The 18,049-nt window shown below is 41.0% G+C and overlaps 2 protein-coding genes across 3 annotated transcripts; both read right to left on the bottom strand.

Annotated features, from left to right (window-relative positions):
* Positions 1-3,343: 3,343 nt before the first annotated feature.
* LOC308144481 (uncharacterized protein) lies at positions 3,344-5,983 on the bottom strand. Of its 2 annotated transcripts, none has more exons than XM_080515603.1 (3): positions 5,742-5,983; positions 5,432-5,576; positions 3,344-3,680 (listed from the first exon to the last, which is right to left on the bottom strand). In XM_080515603.1, exons 1-3 carry the CDS (start codon positions 5,878-5,880, stop codon positions 3,533-3,535), a joined length of 432 nt encoding a protein of 143 aa, XP_080371729.1. In that variant the 5' UTR covers positions 5,881-5,983; the 3' UTR covers positions 3,344-3,532. The 2 variants fall into 2 exon arrangements, with proteins under 2 accessions (XP_080371729.1, XP_080371730.1); XM_080515604.1 differs by having other exon boundaries at positions 5,452-5,576.
* A 2,124-nt stretch (positions 5,984-8,107) lies between these two features.
* On the bottom strand, positions 8,108-14,400 carry atp6v1c1b (ATPase H+ transporting V1 subunit C1b). Its single transcript, XM_080515780.1, has 13 exons — positions 14,263-14,400; positions 13,017-13,197; positions 12,842-12,909; positions 12,592-12,677; positions 12,409-12,503; positions 12,182-12,273; positions 11,797-11,895; positions 11,526-11,594; positions 10,245-10,337; positions 9,726-9,819; positions 9,535-9,632; positions 9,277-9,400; positions 8,108-9,062 (listed from the first exon to the last, which is right to left on the bottom strand). Exons 2-13 carry the CDS (start codon positions 13,161-13,163, stop codon positions 8,964-8,966), a joined length of 1,164 nt encoding a protein of 387 aa, XP_080371906.1. The 5' UTR covers positions 13,164-13,197; positions 14,263-14,400; the 3' UTR covers positions 8,108-8,963.
* Positions 14,401-18,049: the final 3,649 nt, after the last annotated feature.

Raw genomic sequence — 18,049 nt, 5'->3', positions numbered from 1 at the left:
ACCACCGGGTTCGGGGATTGCCGCCACAGGCGCCGGAGACCCTACGGCCACAGCTCTGAGCAGCAGCTTCGACAATGGAAGTGGAGAACATGGTCCACTCGGACTCAATGTCTCCAGCCTCCCTCGAGATCTCCATAGGGTGGCTGGGCGCACCTTTAGATATAGGGTGAGGAGCTCAGTCACCCTCAGAGATAGGGTGAGGAGCTCAGTCACCCTTAGAGATAGGGTGAGGAGCTCAGTCACCCTTAGAGATAGGGAGAGGAGCTCAGTCACCCTTAGAGATAGGGAGAGGAGCTCAGTCACCTTTAGAGATAGGGTGAGGAGCTCAGTCACCAGGGAGGAGCTTGGAGTAGAGCCACTGCTCCTCCACATCGAGTGGAGCCAGTTGAGGTGGCTCGGGCACCTGTTTCGGTTGCCCCCCGGACGCCTCCCTATCCCGAGGGAGGTGCTCCGGGCATGTCCCTCCGGTAGGAGGCCTTGTGGCAGACCTAGGACACGCTGGAGGGACTATGTCTCTCGGCTGGCCTGGGAACGCCTTGGGATGCCATGGGAAGAGCTGGAGGAAGTGTCTGGGGTGAGGGAAGTCTGGGCAACTCTGCTTGGACTGCTGCCTCCACGACCCGGCCCTGGATAAGCGGCAGAAAATGGATGGATGGATGGATGGATATCAGACTAAGATAGTGATTGGTGCTCAGATGTGCTATTTCAGTACACTCTTGTTTTGGAATTCCACATCAGATCTGGCTGATACTTGGTGAGAGGCATCCTGGGGTGTCCTACTATCAGTCTGAATTGGAATGGTGAAATGATAACGTGGAAATTCCATTTAATATCAATTCAAAGTTGGTGTGATAGGTGCTCTGATGAGCAATTTCAAGTGGCTCTTATTTTGAAATTCCACATCAGATTGGTCTGATACTTGGTGTGTGGCATCTTGGGGTGTCCTACTATCAGTCTGAATTGGAATGGTGAAATGATAACGTGGAAATTCCATTTTATATCACTTCAAAGTTGGCATGAATGTTACTCAGTTATGGTATTTCAAATGGCTCTTATTTTGAAATTTCTAATCAGATCTGGCTGATCCTTATCTATAGTATTATAATAACAGTAATACTAATAAAAAATATTTTTTTTTTGGCTTCTGTGGGCAATAGTTTTATAATTTCATTTTATTAGTTTGTATCAATGATAAAGTAATTTATTTTCTTTGTTGTTATTAGTTAGAGTATTAATTTGTGTTTCATTAACTATCTGAATGAAGGCGATATTTCGTTCATTGAAACGTCACTTTTATTTTGAAATAGGTCCGAGTTTGCTCTTACAGTAATGCATGGCGTATACGCGCACCGCTAAATTGAGTGGGGGCTGGCTTGACGTCGTTTTCAGAAGTGAGGGCTGGCTTGACACCAATTCATCTTTGTGCAAAAATAAGTCTGAAGGTTGTCCAAATGGAAGCCTCCCATTAAGAAAGTGGGGACTTCCTAAAAACGCACAGAAGTTAATATGGCTTCACTCAGCAACGCTGCATCTGTGCGTCTATAAGAAATCATATTTGTTAATCAATTATTGTCACAATTAAGACAATGGCGGTTGTGGTGTGCTCATGAATAAGTGTTGACGGACTCACTTTCCTGTGAGGAAAAATACGCATGGAAGTAATTGAACTGGGAACTTCCCCTTGAGAATATGATCAACTTCTGAGAGGTCCCATAAAGGAATGGTACGTCATAATCACCCACACATTCACCCCTTGGGACAATTTTGAACGATAATTGAACTAATTGAACAATCAATAGGATTGTGAGAAACAACCAGAATATTTAGATATATCCCTGTCATGCACAGGCTACTGACAGATGAGTCTTACAGTGAGAGGAATTAAAATACAGTTCTATTATACCTCTAATATATAAATACTTAATGTTAAAATAAATGGCCTTTTAGCCAGTAAACAGGGATCCATCCATCTAGAAATACTTAAATGCATCAACGGGTTGGTAAAATGATACGAGGCATCAATCGGTTGATATGTCCTGTTACCTGATGAGAAATGACTGCACAACTCAGCATTTTTTAATTTTACAACTTAAGAAGCCAACAAATTTTAATGTAAAGAAGCAAAAAATGTGATAAATCCTGGTTGTTTGTAAATATGTGAAGTTTTTTGGGTTGTTTTTTTTTTGTTTGTTTGTTTGTTTTTTGCCATCACAAATAAGATTGGCCTTGTTGACAGTTCACACATTATCATCCGGGAGCATCAGTAAAAACTCTTCACAAGCAACAGTTATTATCACAAAGATACAAACTTCAAGTCAGACTCTGAATTTACTGGTGAGAAAAGACCCATAGATTGTCCTTCATTTACTCTCGCGCAGAGCTGACGTGAACAGCCCTTATTAGCTCTATTATAATAATAGTCCTCTTGGCTTCCAGTCCACAAACCCTCAGCTGGTTAACAACACCATCTGCTGGTCGTGGATCAGATCTCCATAATGCCACATCCTGAATTACTGTACCTCCTGAGTGTATTTCTACTTTTACGTGTGCTCGGTAGGCAAAATATTTCATATCTAATGGCTTAGTTTTGACCCTTTTTTTTTCTTTTTTCCGTTTGAGCAGAAGCTCCTCCCACCAACGCCAAATCAATATGACATTGATTCACACATGGAGATCAGTGTAAGCCAGAATATGACATGTCGGTCATGTAATGAAGTGTATCCACTACTCAACATAACTGAACATATAAAAAGGGAACTGCAGAAAAGACGGCACAGTAACGACAAAGTCATCGAACGGAATCTCAACGTCAACACAACAGCAGTTCAAATCCAGATGAATTGTAGGCACATGCGGGTGTGTTTGTTTCTTTATCTTGCAAAGGCTGGAAAAGTCAGTCGTTGCCTTTAAGCTTCAAACCTCCACATCTCAGCTCTGAAACAGCACTTCAGGTTCTTTTAAATGAAAATAACTTACAGCATTTACTGAGATTATACAGCATCATAACTGGGTCCCATACTATTATGTTTCATTCACAAAAAGAAGGAGTATACTTTGCACAAAGAACTGAAGCAAATCATTTAGGAAGGCCCCACACAGAAAACGCTGAATGTGCAGATCGTGATTATCATGTGCATATGGGACAATTTCTTCTTCTTCTTCTTCTTCTTTTTTTTTTTTTTTTACCCTCTTTTCTTTTAAAAATCAGCTTAACACAGTGGCACATTCCCTGACTGGCACCATAAGCATGGGAGAAAAGCACAGAGGAGAGTGTGGACAATGTTTGTAACCCCCCCACCCCACCCCACCATTCCCCACCCCCACTCCCTCTCTTCTTCACACATGCAATGGCACAACAAAGATGCAGCATCCAGAAATCTTTGGATGTAGACGTATGCGGGTGCTCATGTTGGAAGCCAGGCTCGTGCTCAGTCACTCGCAGTAATCTTCCGCGCTCTCAAAAATCACCGTCCCATCTTTTTTTTTTTTTGGTGGTGGTGGTGGGGGGGTGGACTGGGAGTGACCTCAGCCTTCACAGAGTCCCGGCTTTTTTCTCATCTTTCGTCACACACGTTTCCAGGTTCAGGATCTCCATCACTGTTGATATTGACGGGCTGCCCATCCTTAGACAGAGCACTGGCCTCCTTTGATGCCCTCCTCTTGGAGTCGCGAGTGGTTTGCTGTGGGGACATAAACCCCCCCCAGAAAAAAAACAAACAATTGGGATTTTGAATGTCATGTTATTTGGAAGAGTCGACACACCAGACAGAAAGCGAGTGGGCAAAGACAGCCAATAGAGACCTGAGTCACTGAAGCCCTGCTGGATGGGGAGTGATGCATGAACAACACTGAACAACAGCCAAAGTTTCTGAGAATGTGTAAGATCAGTTAGACTCATTTTCATAGTTTTTTTTTTTAATTACACAAATACATGCAGCTCATGATGAAAAAAAAAATGCACAAAAAAATCTAAAACAAGCAGTCCAAGTGTCCTTTTTTCTTTCTTCTATTTTCATTCTATTCTTACAGGTAAACATTGTACCTTGGAGAAGACAATAGTCTTTGCAGTATTTTTTTTATCCCATTAAAATAGGTGCTGCATCTGATCCTAGATCATGTGAAACGTATTTATAAAGCTTACTGCTCCAGAACAAAATCTGTCTTTGATTGGCAAGATGTTAGATATTAAATATTTCTATTACGGTAGTATTGTTTTCACAAAGCCTTTAGTCCTGATCCTAAAATACTACATATAGTAGGTATTGTTCTGAAAAAGGTCCAAAATTTTAAATGGTCATTTTTTTTCCATAACATGTTGAAAAGAATCATATTTTCCCAAGAAATTCACTTTAAAACATTTGATGTGATTTTGCCTCATCTGGTTAAAAAGTAAATGTCTTAATGGTGTCATATGGTGTGCTGTTGCATCCGGTTTTTATATACTGTTTTTTTTGTTTTTTTTAACCAACATTTCAGAATAGTGGCTGTATCTGCTCCCTGATTTCATTTACACATTACACCTGAACTCTTCAGGCTCCTGGGTTGGCCATGCTCCTTTCTTGTTAAGGTTTGCAACAACATGGAGATTATGTGATGAATACAATTCAACCATTTGCTGCTCTTTATATTAATCGTTCTTTAGATTGACTGACGGCTGTGAATTCAGTCTGCAGAACATTGAGGCAGAAAGCTCTAACACTGTCATATAGCTAGAAATACTTGTTCTCAATTGTAATCAATTACCAGTAACAGCACAACGTATCTGCATTATCAAAAACAAGCTTTCGATTTTACTTTGAAGTTAGATCAGAAGTCTGATTTAATTTAAAACAACATTTTGATTGATGTCATCTTAAAAGTTTATGCATTTCACATTTTTGGGTGTCTTTGACAAACAAGATAAAACAAAACATTAAAGCACTTTAAAACCTTTATATGTATTGGTGATCGTATGTGTAATAGTTGATGCGTGTTGTGGTATAATGTTTTCCATCTTGATTGAGTCACTTAAACATAGCAGAAATGGCTTAGACATGGTAGTTCTTCCTCTTTCGACTCCCTTTTAGAGGTAAGTTGTCAATAATGAGATTGTTGTACATTCCTTTAAAATGTGTTTTTGATTTGAGTTTATTTTCTGTAGATTGGAAGTTGGAAATTAAAAAAAAAAAAGATTCTAATCTAAATCCAAAAGTAGGACTCTATATTACATTGAGTAAATTGTGTGTGAGTATGAGTAAAATTACATATTTGAGGGGGGGGGGGGGTGTTCTTAAAGTATACATTTCCCCAGTAACAGAGTATTTATACTGTGTTACTTCCACCTGTGGATTCTCTCCGAGTGGACAGCAGGCAGTGTGTCATGCAGCTGGACATGGTGTGCACAGATGGAGGCTGGTGATGGTGCATGTGGAGGAGCCGGACTGGTCAGTACCTGCTACCAGGGACACCTACATCACTCAAGGAGCGTCTGGCTCTCCTCTGGTGGTTGGAGCCCGAGGTGCTGAGGGCCTGCTTGCCACACTGGGTGCCTGTGTTCACCATCCTCTTCTCCCTCAGACTGGCCTCCAGAGCTTTGTCTGGGGGCAACAGTTCACGATTACAAGAAACACTGCAGATACTGTCAGATCATGGAGCTGCTGCAGGATTGCAGTGTGGGAGATGGTTGATGGTGTTTTGTTGTTTGGTTTTTTGTTTGGTTTTTTTTCATTTGGAGACAAAAGAAGATGACGGATGATTCTTACTGTTTGCCACCGGCAGAGGAGTCTCTACGTCCGTGTTGGTGAGCCACGTCGATTCTGTTTCTCTGGTCCAGCTCTCATGGTACCTGGGCTCGATGATCGCGTCCGCCCGACTCCCTCCACAACCCATCGAGAAGCGCATCCACGGAAGCTGCGTCTGGAGCTGTCGCCGGGCTAGACGCGGCTCGGTTTGACGCACGAAGCGCGCAGCGCCATCCTTCCACCCGGATCTCTACTGCGGCTCCATCCGCCTTTCCAAAGCAACCCACCCCCCCTCTCCCGCCCTCGTCGGTCGAGAGGGAGCTGCTGCTGGTTGGTGGTGGACGCTGCTCTCCACAGCCAGACAAGCGGCGGAGCGGCGGCGGCAGCGGCAGCAGCGGCAGCAGCGCGCCGGAGAGACCTGCGTCATCCCGGGGAGGAGGAGGAGGAGGAGGGAGCTGGAGCCGCACGCAGCCTGGGACCTGATTGGCTGTGAGGATCATCAACTCCAGCTCTCATCATCATCATCATCATCATCATCATCATCATCATCATCATCATCATCATCATCATCTCATCTCATCTATCCATCTCTCACACACACTCACGTCCACAGCAGTCCAAGAGCCTCCAGTTAAGCTCAACCATCTGTACCTCCAGTGGGAGGAACCAGGAGAAAACACGTGCACACACAGGGAGAACATGCAACACCCAGACACTGCAAGGTCCAAAACCACATCAAAACTGGAGGCTGACATGGATCCTAAAATTCTGGGACTCCCAAATAGGAATAGAACGACTGTGGCCGGCAAAAGACTGAAACACTATTACTTTTGCTGGCAAGGAAAGATATATTGTTACGGGGGAAAACAACTTGTTGGTGTAAGGTCATATATGACTTACTTCCTCTGGACAGTCTTAGAAATATTCTCACAGCAGAGCAGACCATTCCTGCCAAGTTTGTCAGTCTTTCCTGGACTGTCTTGGACCTGAGCTTTCTTCAGTTGCAGTACAAGAAATCCCCTGAATATAAAATATAAACTTAATTTGTTCCCTGAAACCTCCTATTAATGTGTGTATACATATGCATATTTATTTTTATTATTGTTTATCTGAGCTGGCTATTTGTTGGTGTTGTTTATTATGCATTTGGTGGTGGTTGTTAAAGAAAATAAGACAATTCATTAAATAGTTTAAAACTCGACCTCTAATCACTTGTACTGTCAACAAAATAATTCTATAATTAAATTCTTATGTTATATGAGGATCTAAAAATAAAAAAAAAAGAGGGACTCTTTGATGAATGGTTTCTAAATACTTTATTGATCAATATGAAAAGGTATAATTAGGTTGCCAGGCCATGTCATGTCTTTGTTTAAGGTGTGCCTTGACAAAAGCGCCAGAAATGTTGATTCATGCGTCTTTCAAGGTCCCTTTGTAGGATCTGTATTTCTCAAACGAAGACAATATTTAATTTGTGAAGAACCAATAGGCATTCCTTGCAATTTATATGGAGTACAAAGTCAGAAATGACATGATGAAACAGAGAGAAAGTTCAGGTGAAGAAAGGTTCAAATCAGCCACATCTGCACATCAGGGATTTGCAAACATTTTTGAACTGACGTTACTCAGCTATTTACCGCACAAATGCATGCTCTTTGCAAATGTAGCCCTAATGAAAAGGAAGAAGGCTTTCCAACAGTATGAGGTTCATTGCGCACACGCGTTCCGACAACAAAGGCACATTTTATTTCCTCAGGGTTTTTCTCTTACTTGCTCAGGATTCAAAACAGTGGTGCCCAAATCATTTTAGTTCAGCAGTCGCATACAGCTAAGTTTGGTTCAAACTGGATGAGTAAACTCAAAACTTAACATATAGACCTGCAATTAATGACCAATTCAAATGTGTGAAGTATAAGTGCAATCAACAACTGTTCATATTGCATAAACTCTATCCTTATAAAGTGCAATTCCAAATCTGAAACGTCTAAAATCTTAAATCCTCCATCCCCCAGCTCGTCTCTAAAGCAACAGCCTTGAGTGTGCATCATTTCACAAACTCACTCTATACCTTCACTTCAAATATTAGTGCTCCACCAGAAAGGTAACTGACTTTCTTATTAACATTGCTGCCGTCTGGCGTTCAGTTCTGGTTCTTCATGTTGTGTGTTTACCAGCCCCAGAGAACAAATGTAAGAGGCATTTTAATTGAAAACTTGTAGTACTATCTTGTAAAGTTATTGCATAAGCCAAATTTGTACATTTACAAACCTTCTAAAAAATCTTGAGAAAATCATGAGAAATGTGCCTTTTTCACCAGCTTTTATGCCCATTTCTGCATTTATTTGTTTGAACAGGCTCAAATGTAATATGTACACACAAAACCCAAGTATATTTCACATAGAGTATTTATTTTGACATTTATGTTAAATATGTAGTTCAATTTCCAGTTTTACTGACAATACAGTATTTGCACAAATACTTAATTCATTTTTCTTAAACCGCATAATATACAGAAATCACAGGCGCATACAATCAGCAAACATGTTGCTTCTTTGTACCGTAAAATGACCAGTCTCAGGATTTTCACAGGGTTATAGCTGGAGAAAGGGAAACAATGGTCAACATCTACTTGTAAACAGGCATTCCTTACATGGAGCTAAAAACACATCACCTTCAAAAACTCAACAAAGAACAAATTCACTGGTTTCAGAGGCGTAAAATAAATATATATTTAACATACACTTTATCTCATTTTCTCCTCACATATGTCTCTGCCGTGTTACTTTATATAAAGTAGGAAGAGGAGGAAATTGACAATAAAAACAAAGTACTTTACATGTTGTTTGATGCCATGAGTCGACCAGTCTGATGTGTGGAACCTGGAAAGCCGTTCACTTTCAGTGTGGTACAAACAGGGAATGACCAAAAATGTAAAAAAAAAAAGTCCATGTTCAAGTATTTTAGAACAAGAGAGATGGTTGGAAACCATCCGACCACTAGAATCTTTCTAATCTTGCACCGAATCGCGAATCAGCACTCCAACCTTTAACAACTTTACAGTGAAGATCCAGGAATGTGTCAGGAAGAGTGAGACAAAAAAAAAAGAAGAAAAAAAAAGAGAAGAAGATGAAAACACAACAAGTAAAAACAAGGAGAGAACAGGTCGAGGGTGGAAATAAATTAAAGCTCAAGGATGTGAAAACGTCGCAAGATAACACAAACGTGATGATAAGGGCGATGGTTTTAGACTTTGAAGTCCAGCAGGTTGCAATCGATCTTGTAGTAAACGTAGGGGTAGTACTCCTGTTGGCTCAGGTTCAATCCTGGGATGTCCATAGAGGCCTGAGGACAGATAATAAGAGTTGCACTACAGTTAAAGCAGCAACTGGTTGATAAGATCTGTAGAACTGAGTGTGCGTTTAGTATCCACTTTACTGAACACATCAGGAACAATCCAGACATTAAGTGCAAAATAACCCCCACTTCTATTAATGATTCCAAATCAATGTTTTGCCCATTAAGATAGATAGAAAAGACATCCAGAGTTGAGACTCACGTCAATGATGGCAGCACTGCTGTCCAGGTGTTTGTACAGGTCGTACAGCACCTCCCGCAGCTTCTTCATGTTCTTCTTGTTCGGCTGGAGCAGCATGGCCTGGAAGTTGACCGGCAGCCCGTATCTGCAAAACGAGAGAGGAACATGAACAGAGCTCAACATTCGAGACACCATTGTATTTCTTTGCCTCTTCAATTCGTCACAAAACAGTCCCAGTCCAGTGAGAAAGGTGCTTTACTGGCGGCTGGCAGGTCTCACCTCAACACCGACTCCACAAACACACGCAGGGCTTTTATGTGGATCCAAGCAATAAAGGCCTCGCTGAAGTTCACCTTCAGCCACCGCACCAGCGGGCCCTACATGGACAACACGGAGGTTTTTTTTAATCCAGCTCTCATCGCAGTCGACACATAAAATGTCCTCTGGTGTTATTGTTAGCGTCGCCTCACAAACTGTTTCTTCTTGTCGGTGGATAAGCGCGTCATCTCCTCTTTGTCTGCCTTCATCTCCTCCTCGTTGTACTGGAAATCACGCACCGTGAACCTGAGGCGGGATGCACAGCGGCGAGCGGGCAATTAGCTTTTAGCAAACATGCAGATGTGCGTGGGCGTCCTGAAGCACCTACTACACACACACACACACACACACTTCCTGAAAGTGTAGTAATTACAACATACACACGGACATCCCTCTGTTGTGCTAATTGGAGGGGCTATCAAGAGCCCACAAAACAGCTCTTTATTATAGAACAGCAGCCTCTTTGGATGATGGGATATTATAACTTCTATTCATTCATCCGTTTCCCAAATTACACATAAATATCACTCAGTGGAAAAAAAAAAAAAAAAAAGGGACAAATATATCAAGAGGCTGCAGAGGGAACCATTAATGCCTGAAAATGGAACAGAAATATCCGGCCGTAGCCGAAAACGTGTTTGGGTAAAAAGCGAAACGGGAGGGAGTTTTACTTGTTTTCTCTGGCCTTGTGCTTGAAGTCGTCGACGGCCTTCCTGAAGAGCGTGACACTGAACAGGCCGCTGTCGTGGTCCTCAAACAGCAACCTGAAGAAGAGGCAGAGGCAAGAGGACTGAGCGGGCCTGAAGCACGTTCGCCGCGTGTGTGTGTGTGTGTGTGTGTGTGTGTGTGTGTGTGTGTGTGTGTGTGTGTGTGTGTGTGTGTGTGTGTGTGTGTGTGTGTGTGTGTGTGTGTGTGTGTGTGTGTGTGTGTGTGTGTGTGTGTGTGTGTGTGTGTGTGTGTGTTCATGCAAAGCAATTGACAAAGTCACACGGCACGATCCTTCGTTCACGATCACACAAACAAACAGGAGATATTGTTGTTCAAGCCTTTGTGGTTGACGCGTAAAAATTGCCATACTGGTTTGATCAGTCGCACCAGGAAGTGTCAACACGACTCAAAAGATAATTAAATCCGCAGCAGCTGTTGTGCTTTGTGTGATCCTTGTCTATTTTCTACTGCACCGTGGTCCTCGTCCACATCGTTAACCGCGAGGAGCCGGTCACGTAACAATGTGGCACAGCGGAATCCATTCACATGTGCTTTGTGAAAACACACACGGCAGCAGAGGCCTTGAATGAAACTCAACGTCTTTTACTTCACACAGGAGGAGGACAACGTGTTTCTTAGGCGTTATTCTTAAATGATGGGAGGAAAGAGAGCGAGATCAGTCTTTGAGTCGGACATGCAGATGCAGTAACGCGGTCGTAAGTCGTAAATCTCAACATGTCATGACCCAAAGAACAGCCAGATACAAGAATTTTAAGGTTTTTTTTCGAGCAGGGCGAGACCATTCAGAGATTCAGAGTTTCGTGCAATATTGAAGTTTACATAGACTCACATTTCCCATTTAACTGCAGTTTAAAATGCACTTTCCTGCAAATGTAGTATTTAGTTTAAAAGTGACTCAATATCCCATTCAGAGCGGATAGGGGGCGGAGGCTCGTGGACGCTTTTTGGGTCAAAGGACGCTTTCTTATAAGAGTCGATTGCCTTCGAGAGATCAATCAGGAACATTTTACATTTTGAAAGTCGACTAACAGAAGACAGAATATGTGATCAAGAGTACCAACACGGATATGTAATGCGGTTTTACTCTGAGGTATATAGCTTAGTGACTTTTTTTGTTTTTGTTATATTAGATACATAAATACATCCTATATATGTGTTACGAGTCATGGAAGCAAATTCTTCCTCCAGCTGATTCTGTCCACTGTTTCCTGGCAGGGTCTTACTTGGTGGAGCGCGGCACAACCATCTCCGCCAGTGTTTCATACGTCTTCTGCCAGTCAGTGTAGCCTGTCCTGGAGAGAGTGGAAGGAAAAGACTTTCAGCTCATCAGATGTGGGAGTGTCAAGAAAATTTAGACCGATACCAAAATAACGACACAAGATCTCAATATTCTGCAAATTCAAAACCAAAGAACAGAAAGAAGTACTTATAAAGACCAAACATCTATATCCTAGAGAGCCGACCACATGTAAATGATGATGCTGCTCTACGTACTTTGGGACGACCACCAGCATGGTGATCAGGTACTCCGAGTCCAGAATGAAGTCCTCCTTCTTCACAATGTCAGCCAGACTTCTGGTCAGCAAGCTTCCTCTGAATGGAGGCGAAAAGACAAGGAATAATGCTCCAAGAATATATTTACATTAAACGAATTACTCACAAAAAAGAACTGTTAGATGTTTTAGTTAGCAAAAAAAAACAAAAACTAAAGGGTTGTTTTTACATCCAATCTATATTGTGTATAATATTTTGTTTGAACAATTCAACAACACAGATGGAATAGTATCAACAGCCGGGATAAACAAGGCGTCTGTGTTCAAATTAAGGCAACATTTTGGACTTTTGCTTTTCTTTAATCTTGCGTGCAACAATTACTCACGCGTTCTTCCTCTCCAGATTCTGCAGGTTTCCCTTCAGATTGTTGTAGGCTGAAGCTCTGGCCTTCAGGTCGTTGTCTATCTGAGTTGCTTGCTAGAAGACAAGACGGACAAATTGCATTTTATTGTGAAAAAATAGGAAAACCATTAAAAAAAGCTATTACATTTTTTTTTATAAAAATCTTATACATCTGCAAATGTTTTGACTGAATCTGCTTTACAAAGTTACCTTGGAGATGATTTCTGAGATGTTTTTCAGCGACTGTTTGATTGGATATTTCGCCATATCCCACTGAAATCTGGTGATATACGTGACCAGGTCAACTGTAACGAATACACACGGGAGAACAGTGATCAAGCCTCTCCATCGCCAAGGCTTTCGCTTTTCTTCACAGCTTTATAGTGATTTTACCTCCATTAGCCAGCAGATTCTCCTGTACTTTGTCTCGGCTGTCCTCCAGAACATCGGCCATGTACTGAGCGACCTTCTTCACCACACTGAAGCCCAACGATATTAAAAAAAACAAAAACAAACAAACAAGCCAGAGCAAAGGAAGTCAATAAAACACACAATACAAAACCAGTCAGTGTGGTTTTCTTCGAATATGACATTAGACAAATAACTTAACGAGTCTCAATCGAGAAACGTCGGGATTATTTACCCTTCCACAAACGTGTCCAGTTTGGCCAGCTCGTCCGACAAACCCACCAAAACGTCGAGTGTACCGACCTGTTCCAGGCATAAAAAACGATCAGCGAGACAGTCGACAACGGCCCTTTTTTTTTTTCCAGCCACGAGTTGTGGATAGAAGCCAGATCGCCATTGGATTTGCTCACCTTGAGGTCGGGGATGCTGAACTTGTTGTTAGCGGAGAGGTTGTTGGTGCGCGTGGTCGCCACCATCAGCTTGTCCCACGTCTGCTGGCATGTTTTCTCCCCCGGCGCCGAGATCAACCAGAATTCTGTCATCGCTGCTGCCTGCATGGTTGCGAACTTGGTCGGTGATGTAGAAAATTAACTGAGGGTAAAAATGAAGATTGTTAGTGAATTTATTTTCTTTTTTTTGCCAAATTATAATGACAAACATGTTTTAATAGACACGACTCAGTTCAAAAAGTTAGAGATAGTTAGCTTTTAGATGAAATGTATGGAAAACATAAAACGTTGACGCTGCAGTGATATTATATCATGAGAGTAAGATGACAATGTTGCCATAGTCTCATGATGTCAGCATGTTAACAGCATGATGATGTGGACTGTTTGAAAACCAATTCCAATTGAACCAGGGACTCTATTGGTCCATTCAAGGATCAAACACCTGTTGTGACTTTTGCAGTTAAGCTCCTTGTTAGTGAATAGCAAGTTGTGCTAGAAATACTGAAACATTGAACAGGTGGACATGTGAAGTTTAGAGAAGGTCACATTAAGTTCACCTGTAAAAGTTATAGTGCATTTTAGGTTCATCCTAACTTTTTTTTGTGTGAGTAGTGCATTTAATCTCTGGTTGTGCAAATAGATGCCTGCAAACACAGGACTTGTATGTTTTAGGTCTTTTCCACAAACGGACTTAATCAAATTGTTGATGACGTGACTTTTTACAAGTAAGCGTGATTTTGATTAATGAAAACAACTTTATGAAAGACAGGCGCTCCAATGTCATTGTCCCTACATGAATGAGAGTCACACTGCGGATCGCTTTGTTCCCTATTTGACTTCTGTTTTCCCTCTGACACACTCCACTTCCTCCCTGGTACAACCCGGTCAGAGGACCGAGAGCAGCAGTCACTGCAGACAGCCTCCATGTCTGCTGATTGACGGTCACATGATCGATCAGGAGGAGGCTGCTTGATGCCCCCCCCCCCCTTTCATTAAACACTATAAACGTCACGTGACTACAGGAGCGTTGATCTTTCACCTGTAGATCGCTCTCGGGGTGAGGACAGTGAGTGACAGAGAAGGAAAACGCGCACGGTGTGTGATTAAGAGTCGCAGCTAGCTTGCAGCTGGCACGAGCTTGTTTACGGTTGCGGCGGCTTCACAACGCCGTCACGACTCCCGACCCTCGAAGCGTTTCCTTACTCACCGACGAGTTCGAGGGCTTCGGTGTTCGTTCAGCACGGCGTGGTTCAGTGGAGTGGTCGGAGCTCCTCGCACATAGCGCGGATAACGGCGGGTTTGGGGCTCAAGAGGACCTTCAGCAGAGCATCTCACTCACAGTCAGCTGATCAGGAGGGGACGTGTGCGCATGCGCGCAGGCTGCTGCGCACTGCCGACGTCACGTGATCCAAAAGCTGGGAAGTAAACAGTGTGTATAAAACATGTACAAACTATACTGAAATCTGATCATGTTTTACGCATGTTTTATATCTAACAAAGTAAACATGAGGCCGTTTTGGATTCCCTTTTTTATGTTCATGATATTTCAAATATTAATTTTGTCTGATTTTTTGTTAGCTTTGATTGTAGTTCAAGGATTACTTCATATTTTGCAGTGAACTATTATAGCTTAACCCAATATTGACGATCCAGCACAAGCTTTGCTGATCCAATTCATCCGATGGCCCTGGTGAACTCTGGTGTTCACCAAAAATATGTTATGTGAATGTAGCAAGTTATCTCTGTAAATAACGTGTTTGAGAATGCTACCACAACGAAGAAGAAGAAGAAGAAGAAGAAGAATTGTTTGCAAGAGTATTATATTATTGCTAATATTTTTCACATTAGGTCATCTTTAGAGGAGGAGTTGAGATACTTTCATTATATATAGTTAGTTACACTAATGTTGACATGTGTTATTTAAATTATTTATTTATTGATTCATTGATTCATTCTTTCATTCGTTGAGTGAGTTAGTTAGGCATACAAGCATGAGATTCAACATGGTAATGCGTCACTGCGTGTGTTACTCCTACCGCCTTTAGATGGCAGTGAAAGTCTAGAAACTTGCTAAGAGTTTCAGATCATTCAGCTGTTTTTACACCCTGACAAATCCACACACCTCATATTTATATCTACACGGCATGTCTGTTTTATAAAATGTAATAAAATAACGATAAACTTTGTTTCACCTTCATATTTAACTGTAATATCAGAGTCAATTTGTTTCCTGCCAGGGATTATGTCCGTGTTTCCAAGCACATTGTGTACACTGGTGCTGAGCTAAGAAAAATATACGTCTTAGAAATAACAATCCTCCTACTATTAACTTATCATATTCAATATTAAAAACATATCTTTCTGAATTGATTATATATTGTTATATACATAATTGTATAGAGTGAGATCATCTAATATAGAATATATATTAGTATACATACATTATAAACTCACATACATATAGTGTAATCACAAAGAGCAGACAATAACTCATTCACATCTATGGGCAATTTACAGTTGTGCAATAAAAAAAAAAAAAGCCAAATAAATGTTTTAATGTTTTAGGATTAATTAGAAGTACCTGTTCTTTGACAACAAATATCTCCTGAATCCGACATGTAATAAACAAAAGCGAAAACCAGCTGACAAGTTTCAAAAATCACTCCTTAACCAAGAATAGAGTTGCTGTATCAGTTAACCTAATTAATCTTCAAACACACACTATTAGTTTTTACGCCAACACCACTCTCCCATAATATGTTTTAATTCAGCTTTGTGAACTTTGGATAATCTGAAAAGTTTTTAATTTGCATTGGTGGATGTTCTGGAAGAATGTAAAATTGATTATTGATGGATGTTTTGTTTATCTCCTCTACGCTGCTTTGCAAATTGTATTTCCTCCCTGAAAACAGTGAAGCCATTGAACAAAATTTGTCGGATCTGAAGCGTAAAATCTAATTTACTCCTGTCCTCACTGATCCTAATGTGACCCTCAAATTACATATTTAACTTTATTTTTTACATGACAAATTTGCCCTGAGTGATATAGACGCTACATATAGACACCCCATTTCCGTTTTTCAGCACATGGCCCAATTTAATTAGCTATTTCTGTAAGGTTTACCTCAAGGCCATTCGCATGACTGTACAGCATGAATCTAAACATTTGATTCAGCCTCTAAGTACAGTCAAGAAAACCAATCAGCTGAAAGCCTTTGAAATGTCATGGCGCCTGTAAATCAGGCTTGCCTTGTCATTTAGATTATGATATTTCTAGGCCATATTGTGTTCAACAATGTATCATAAAGCACAGATAAGAGCTGGAACACATACTCAAACAAACAGATAAAGTCAAGCGGCATGTTTCTCCAGTGCAACACAACACAAGTCATATGACCAAGGTGGCTGCAGGCTGACTGTTTGTGTTCACCTCACCAGTCATTTAGCATTGAGCTGAACTTCACGCTTGGTGAAATAAATTTTGCTGAATTAATTTATTGCTATCAAGCAGAACTGCAAATTAAATTAAATTGCCACAGCCGAAATAAGGCCGGAATCAAGTGTGACAGGGGCTTAAGGACTAATCAACCAAAAATTCAATAAGCTCTGAATCTTAATCTCCCACATTCCCCAAGACCTGGACAATAATGCTGTAGATATCTGAATATTGAGACCCTCCACGAGGGTATTTTCTGTATGTTTTATCTTTTCTGTGTAATGAAAATGGCTCAGATTCCCAATAGAAATATACCTTTTGGAGGAAAGTGTACTTTAATTGTCTTACATATCTGAAACAAAAGCATGTGGGTGGATTCACAAGTAGAAAAGTTTTGACCCACTGACTTTCTCATGACTCCCCCAGCCTGTGCTCATGACCTTACAAAGGTCTTCAAGGCTCATGAACACAGTCTGGAACAACATTTAAACAACAATTCTCAGATTGAGGTTTATGATGGGCGCTCGACTGTTCTATATCGGCGGAAGTGATTTATCACCAGAAAGTGACCTCAAACATGAGTTGGTTATTGCAGGTACAAGTTCATTTGGCTCAAAGCCAGAATGTGATCTAAAACATGTTGAAAGGGTGAGGCAAGCATGCAAGTGTGTTTTTTTTTATGTATGGTTCAATGTATATTTGTTTCTTTTGTTTCTTTTGTTTTTTTTTGTTTTTTTGTTTTTTTTGGGGGGGGGGGTTCTTTTGCATGTGGCATCTGGAAATTCAACTCAGATATTTGTATTCAAAACAACAATCAGCAATAAACTCATCACGAGAGTAAACCAGGACACAAAGTCAGAGCCACACTTTGATAAATTGTTATTGTACATGAACTTTGGAAATTTGACTAAGCGTGTGGGTGGGGTGGCCATGTATACAACGGGTGATTGTCTGGCTAAAATATTTTTGACTGGTGTTGACATATCAAACAAAATACCCCAAAAAAGCAATCCATATAACTTTCTTTTTTTTTTTAATAGATGTAACACCCCATGGGAAATGCTTGTTTTGGGAGATGTCAAGATGAAGACAACTGAGAGGCGGACAATAAGATATTGAGGCTATTCATCCACATATCCATCTCCTCCAACGCCTTATCAGGCTCGTGAGGCGAAGGCAGTGTAGAGTAAATAAACAAGTCACTACCTCATGGGACAAACAAGAAGACACAGATAATTACATCAACACTTATGGGTAATCTAGGGTTGCCAATCCACCTTAAAAGCATGTTTTTGGATTGTGGAACAATCTGAAGGAAATCCACACACAGGAAGAACATACAAACTGGCAGAGAAGCTCAAACCCACAATATTGTCAATATTAAGATTGCTCACCACTAAACATGGTCTTATCTAGGTGTGGTAGCAACAAAACATGATCTTGTGTAGCTTATTTCTGGCAATGTAATGTGCATTGCACATTTTTATAGCAAGTGATTGCACAAGTTATTTTTTATAACAGATTTTTTTTAATCAATCTTTTTTATTTTTTCATTTTG

The sequence above is a fragment of the Blennius ocellaris genome, assembly GCF_963422515.1.
Source record: "Blennius ocellaris genome assembly, chromosome: 20".
Lineage (NCBI taxonomy): Eukaryota > Metazoa > Chordata > Actinopteri > Blenniiformes > Blenniidae > Blennius > Blennius ocellaris.
This window is presented reverse-complemented; position numbering and strand designations above follow the sequence as displayed.

Coding starts and splice junctions, on each gene's coding strand:
- atp6v1c1b (XM_080515780.1), bottom strand. CDS start 13,163: ATGCAGGCAGCAGCGATGACAGAATTCTGGTTGATCTCGGCGCCGGGG. Junction 12,504..12,591: donor GAATCTGCTGGCTAATGGAG/GTAAAATCACTA, acceptor TATTCGTTACAG/TTGACCTGGTCACGTATATC. Junction 12,274..12,408: donor TCTCAGAAATCATCTCCAAG/GTAACTTTGTAA, acceptor CTTGTCTTCTAG/CAAGCAACTCAGATAGACAA.
- LOC308144481 (XM_080515603.1), bottom strand. CDS start 5,880: ATGCGCTTCTCGATGGGTTGTGGAGGGAGTCGGGCGGACGCGATCATC. Junction 5,577..5,741: donor TCCTCTGCCGGTGGCAAACA/GTAAGAATCATC, acceptor TGTTGCCCCCAG/ACAAAGCTCTGGAGGCCAGT. Junction 3,681..5,431: donor GTAGGTGTCCCTGGTAGCAG/GTACTGACCAGT, acceptor ATGTCCCCACAG/CAAACCACTCGCGACTCCAA.